This window comes from Nicotiana tabacum, chromosome 17 (assembly GCF_000715075.1).
Source record: "Nicotiana tabacum cultivar K326 chromosome 17, ASM71507v2, whole genome shotgun sequence".
Taxonomy (NCBI): domain Eukaryota; kingdom Viridiplantae; phylum Streptophyta; class Magnoliopsida; order Solanales; family Solanaceae; genus Nicotiana; species Nicotiana tabacum.
In genome coordinates this window covers 470733-477476 of record NC_134096.1, presented here as the reverse complement: position 1 = coordinate 477476, position 6744 = coordinate 470733, and the positions used below count along the sequence as shown (strand labels likewise).

The window sequence follows — 6744 nt, the reverse complement described above, 5'->3', positions numbered from 1 at the left end:
TACCTTCCGAAATCCACCCGAGACCCTCGTGACCTTAACCAATTATTCCAACATGTCCCAAAATATAATACGAACTTAGTCGAGGCTTCAAACCACATCAAAACGACGAATCGCATCCCTAATCAAAATTATGAACTTTGAACTTTCAAATTCTATATCTTGTGTCGAAATACATCAAATCAATTAGGAATGACTTTAAATTTTGCACACAAGTCATAAATGACATAACAGATCAAACTTCCCAAAAATTCAACTTTTGGCATTTCAAGCCTAATTCCACTACGGACTTCCAAATAAAATTCTAATCATGCTCCTAAGTCCAAAATCATCATACGGAGCTGTTGGAATCATCAAAATTCTATTCGGGCTAGGGACCTCGGAATTTGATTCCAGGCATACGCCTAAGTCCCAAATCACGATACAGATCTACCGGAACTGTCAAAATACTGATCCGAGTCTATATGCTCAAAATGTTGACCAAAGTCAACTTAGTTGAGTTTTAAAGCTCTAATTCACATTTTAATTTATTTTTACCTGAAAACTTTCCGAAAAATTTTACGGACTGCGCACGCAAGTCGAGGAATGATAAATAGTACTTTTTGAGGTCTTAGAATATAAAATTAATTATTAAATTTAAAGATGACATTTTAGGTCATCACAACTATGCGTCATAGAGAAGGGTGAATTTGACCGATAGTGACCTGATATCTTTGGCAAAAATCGAATCACTTGGTCGACGGGACCTAACGTAAAGGGGTAAGTATAAACACTTAAAAAACCCTCCACATGAGCGGTGATGTTCTCTTCGGAAGAGGGAATTTGCAACACGACCTCGGGACCCCAGTTGCAGTCTCTCCTCACAGCCTAGAGTTGACCTTCTTATATCGAGCACGTGTACATCGACACATGCGACCCGACACCGATGAAGGATTTTCGACCCTAAAGTCTATCTTTAGGGTATACGGGCCAGGGACATACTTGTAGGGAGGCGGCTCCATCGACGCCCTATCGCCGGACGACCATGATGAGGAGGCTTTCTCAGGTACAGTTTTCGAAGTTTTGGCCATTGATATAAGAGAAATAAAGACAAAGGATGAAGAAAGGGTGATGATGCTAAACACTGGTGTAGATGGCTCTACAAGCGGCAAGATAGAGAGAGAAGGAGCAAGAAAATTTGGAAGAGTAAAGATGTAAAAGTGTAAAAGTGGTAAATGATGAATGGAGGGGTTATTTATAGGCTTGCATCGTGGCGGTTCAATATCAGCGGTGACCGACCACCGCCTGACGTGCATTAAATACCTTGAAAGACTAAATCGATGGGACAACTATCACATACGTCATGATCGAGCCTTGTGAAAACGTCAGCTTATAACCCGATCGAACCATATCGATTCTCATCACATCCTTCCTGAGAAACGAAGGGACTATCTGTATACGGTCGAAATAGATTTCGGCCTTCCTACATTCGATCGAGTTCGAATGGTAAGCAACCAGAGTAGGATTTCGGAATGAGTTCCGAAGACATTGCAAACGAGCCTCGAGTTCCAGAGACTGATCGAGGAGTCGGCTCGACACTATTACCGAGCCCATAACCAAATCAAGTCGTAGGGCATTGCTTCGAGGTCGGAAATGCGCTGCACCTACCCCGAAGGTAGAACTCGAGCCAAAATCGAGGGTTCGATCCAATAACAAGTTCGAGCCAGTATCGAGCTCGCAAGCAAGAGCCGTTACAACCGCACTAGGGGAGAGAATCTTGACAGGAATCGAGGAAGAGACAATTAATCATGGGTCCTCCACTATATGCTTTGTTTTATTTTAAATAAAGTAAGATCCTTCTACTATAAATGGGGAAGAATCCTTGTGAGTAGGACACACAAAAAACATATTGTAACAAAAGATCACTTCTCATATTGAAAGATATCTCATTGTGCTTGTTTTGCTTTACTTTATTCGTTCTTTTGGCTCTCTATTCCCATTCTCATATTCAAGAGTACACATATTTCTATTTCTATATACGATTTGTATCAAATTGTATCACATATCCTTAGAACCATACATAAATTTAACGTTATCTGATTTTTCGGGTAAACAAACACCGTCGGTGCATTGTTATTGTTACTTATAATAATAGTACCTTTCTCTGTCACTAGTTAATTTGTCTGCACTCAATTATTGATAATCTCAAAGTGCTCGTGATTGACGAAGAAAAGAAACACTGTTGATAATGAGTCTACTATAAATACTACTTACAAACAAAGATCGATTATCCTTAGTTTTGCAATGACAATGAGGAAAGTTGACTTTAGTGGTTCATATTTCTTTGTGACGACTCTTCTTCTTCTTCTGCCTCTATTTGTTTCCACAAAGGCAGCAGCAGCAGCAAGTGGCTTGTTCATCTTTGGAGACTCCACAGTGGATGCAGGAAACAACAACTATATTGAGACCATCCCTGAGAACAGAGCCAATTATGAACCATATGCCCAGAATGGTTTTTTCCAGGAACCCACTGGTCGCTTCTCCGATGGTCGTATCATCGTTGATTTCATAGGTGAGGTGATCCACTATTAATTTGGAATGGCATGACATCCGGAGGTGGACCTATACTTTAAGAATAGGGGTCACTGAACCGTTAACCTTGGCAAAAATTTTAATATATATATATGTGTGTTAAAAATGATCATATATTTTACTTGAAACTCTTAAGATCAAGATGCTCATGTACCCAACAATCTTCAAATCCTGGGTCCGCATGTGATGACATCAATCATGTTTGGACTTGAGATTTGTTTTGACCGATCTAAATGAGGTTATTAATCAATTATGTGATCTATATATAATTTGTGAAAAATGAATGATGGTGATGCAGCTGAATATGCAAAGTTGCCACTAATTCCTCCTTACCTGCAACCACATATTGCTGATTTCAGCAATGGAGTTAACTTTGCTTCTGGAGGAGCTGGAATTCTTTCTACCACTCATTCTGGTTTGGTATGGGCATCAGCATTTTCATCTCCATTTATTAACAGTATCCTTACTACTTCCTTACTATAAATATGCATACATATATATTGTCTCAAATCCTTTTCTACATATGTTATATTTAAGTGTAGATCTACACTGTTAATTATACGTGATAAAATATCAGGTTATTGATCTGGTGAGACAATTAAAGTACTTTGAACAAGTGCGGAAATCACTAATAGAAAAGTTGGAAGCAGCCAAAGCAGAGGAAGTCATATCGGAAGCAGTTTACTTCATCAGTATCGGAAGTAACGATTACATGGGGGGTTACTTTGGTAATGAAACGATGCAGCACCTCCACGGTCCTGAAGAATATTTAGGGATGGTCATAGGCAACTTGACTCAGGCAATTCAAGTAAACTACAAGCAATTATCCCTTTCCTTCTCTATGTTGTTGGTTAAAATTGTACTTATATACAATATTTCAATGACAAGGAATTGTATGATAAAGGCGCCCGAAAATTTGGTTTCCTAAGCTTGTCGCCATTGGGATGTTTACCAGCTCTCAGAGCACTAAATCCAAGAGCTAATAGCAATAACGAAGAAGCAGGAGGAGATTGTTTTGAAGCTGCTTCTGATCTTGCATTGGCTCATAACAATGCTCTCAGAATTGTCCTCGAAAGCCTTCAACATATATTGCAAGGCTTTAAGTATTGCAACTCCAACTTCTACGATTGGCTTCTCGATAGAGTTAACAATCCCTCAAAGTATGGTATGTATCCTCTTTATACCATCTCCCCTACTAGCTAGCTTATTGTTGGCATTCTATTAATTAACTTTTGAAGGGGAGTCTTGGCTTAACTGGTAAAGTTGTTGTCATGTGAGCAGAAGGCCACGGGTTCGAACTGTGGAAACAACCTCTTGCATGTTAAGATTGTGTACAATAGACCCTTGTGGTCCAACCCCGCGCATAGTGGGAGCTTAATGTTTTTTTTATTTTTTAAAATTTTTATTATCTCCATTATTGTTGCGTTATTAGGTTTCAAGGAAGGAGTGAAGGCTTGCTGTGGAACAGGGCCTTATGGAGGTAAAAATACATGTGGTGGGAAAAAAAAGGTTACTGAATATGAGATTTGCGATAATGCCAAAGACTACATATGGTTTGATTCATTTCACCCGACAGAAGGCATACATGAACAATTTGCAAAAGCTCTCTGGGATGGACCATCTTCCTCTGTTGGACCTAACACTCTTCAAGACCTATTTTTTAGTAAAGAGAAACAAACTATAGCTGATATTGTCGATATATAATCCACAAATTTCTTAATGTTAGAACGAAAGATGTGTTGGCAATAAAGCCTTTATATTTCCAAGTCCAGACTCATCTATCCAAAAGTTCTGCTAAGAAAGCAAATTTCAACATTCAAGGGAAATAATTTTATGTTCAGTAACAATTTTCCATTATTATTTCCCAATTTATTGCTCTACATATTCGGTTTTGACTAGCAACCACGCAGGAGCAGAGGTATGGTGTTTCCTTATTAATCAACACAGAGGAAAAGGATGATAATTTTAAATTACAAACAACAACAACAACCCAGTATAATTCCACTAGTGGCCAGTAGGGTCTGGAGAGGATAGTGTGTACGCAGACCTTACCTCTACCCTGGGGTAGAGAGGCTGTTTACAAATGACTCTCGTCATCCTTCCCTCCAAGAACTCCCCACCTTGCTCTTGGGCTGACTCAAACTCACAACCTCTTGGTTGGAAGTGGAATGTGCTTACCATCAGAGCAACTCACCTTGTCCGATAATTTTAAATTAGATACTACATATTTATCTATAGGAATAGCATACTTGGTAGACTGGAAAAATAACAGGACATATATGTTTCCACGTATAATAGTAAATGACAACTGAGGAGGTGAATGTTACAGAACATGCTAAAAGAATTACATAATACCTAATGCAATTTGCTTTGAAGAATCATCATTAGAGTATTCTCATCATCACAAAATGACTATTGACTTTCAATGTTGTTAGGGTGGGTAAGCTGGTAAAACATGGATATTCCACAGCCAAAGATCCAGATAGTTCATATTATTTAATTTATAAAAACTAGTGCAGTTTTTTTGGAAGAAATCCCCACAGTCCATATATACCAGTGGAAAAAGCAATGGGGTTCTTTGTCAAAAAAAGGTCCAGGATCCGATTCCGGGGCTGTTAGGGTAGGAAGGACAGCCTTGAATGTTTCTAATGGGCTATGTAACATGTTCGGACACTTCAAAAATGCTGTCAAATCCCGATACGAATGCGGCAGCATATTTGCAGAGTCTGCGCAACATAACTAATGGGGTAAAGACAAGGCAACAACATCATACCTGAAAAGAGAAAAACTGAGAAGTAAAACTCACATGGAGAAAGTTCTCTTTTAGTGTTTATTTTCCTGTCTCATAAGGCTAACTGATGCTTGCCACACTAGTGTGTGATTCGTTCATAATGAATGGAAATAATCCATTACATTGGGTACTAGGAGGGGATTAAATTCCTTATAGAAACACTGTGAATTCAGTGGGTTCGAATTATTTACTGTTTCATTACGATAACTTATATTTTGCAGAATTATTATTTACATATACAGCAATATTGGCGGGACTAACAATCTTATGGAATTTAATATTTATTTCTGTATTTGTGTTATTCTTATTATTCTGCAAACTAAAACCTTTGTGGTTTTGTGTACTTCCGTTTTGGAGAGTAAAGCCTTCGTGGCGTTTTGTTGGAGATTAAAATCTACGTGATTTTTACTCCAGTTTGAAAACGTGTATTAAACGTTTCTTTGTGTCATTCTTTTATAGAAAAAATGACGACTGAAAGCGAAAATCAAGCTATTCTGATGGTGACTGCCAACGCATCGACAAGCCGAACACCGGCGTTGGCACCGGCAGAAAAATCCGGAAAATTTTCCGGGATTGATTTCAAGCGGTGACAGCAGAAGATATTCTTCTACTTAACTACGTTATGTCTACAAAAGTTCATCAAGGAAGATGTTCCTGATCTGCCAGATAAAACTCCAGAGAATGAACGCTTTCTCGTGATTGAAGCGTGGAAGCATTCTGATTTTTTATGCAAGAATTATATTCTTAGCGGACTGGATGATAATCTGTATAATGTATACAGTAGCGTGGAGACGTCAAAAGAATTTTGGAATGCGCTTGAAAAGAAATATAAAACTGAAGATACCGGGATGAAGAAATTCGTTGCCGCAAAATTTTTGGACTGCAAAATGGTAGATAGCAAGTCTGTTATTACTCAAGTCCAGGAATTGCAAGTGATTATTCATGATATACTTGCTGAAGGTCTTTTCATCAACGAAGCATTCCAAGTAGCAACAATGATTGAGAAGTTGCCTCCGTTGTGAAAGGACTTGAAAAATTATTTGAAACACAAACAAAAGGAAATGTCCCTTGAAGATCTCATTGTTCGGTTGAGAATCGAAGAGGACAATAAAGCTGCTGAAAGGAGAGGCCGTGGAAATTCAACAATAATGGGAGCAAATATTGTTGAAGATAACAAAAAGAGGAAGAAGGCTTCTGGTCCGAAATACAACCCAAGCAAGAAGCGGTTCAGTGGAAACTGCTACAACTGTGGGAAAACCGGACACAAATCTACGGAGTGTCGTGCTCCGAAGAAAGACAAGAAAATGGATCAAGCAAACATGGTAGTAAACCATGATGATGTTGATAACTTGTGTGTCATGCTTTCTGAATGTAACTTGGTGGGA

General features: G+C 38.6%; 1 protein-coding gene across 1 annotated transcript; it reads left to right on the top strand.

The window, feature by feature from the left end:
• Positions 1-2250: 2250 nt before the first annotated feature.
• On the top strand, positions 2251-4388 carry LOC142171477 (GDSL esterase/lipase 1-like). The gene is made up of 5 exons (XM_075233837.1): positions 2251-2548; positions 2867-2988; positions 3146-3376; positions 3457-3733; positions 4001-4388. Exons 1-5 carry the CDS (start codon positions 2281-2283, stop codon positions 4270-4272), a joined length of 1170 nt encoding a protein of 389 aa, XP_075089938.1. The 5' UTR covers positions 2251-2280; the 3' UTR covers positions 4273-4388.
• The last annotated feature ends 2356 nt before the right edge of the window (positions 4389-6744 follow it).

Excerpts from the sequence above, each read along its gene's own strand:
- LOC142171477 (XM_075233837.1), top strand. The coding sequence starts at position 2,281 with ATGACAATGAGGAAAGTTGACTTTAGTGGTTCATATTTCTTTGTGACG. Across the intron at positions 2,549-2,866 it reads TATCATCGTTGATTTCATAG|CTGAATATGCAAAGTTGCCA; the intron begins GTGAGGTGATCC and ends ATGGTGATGCAG. Across the intron at positions 3,377-3,456 it reads ACTTGACTCAGGCAATTCAA|GAATTGTATGATAAAGGCGC; the intron begins GTAAACTACAAG and ends TTCAATGACAAG.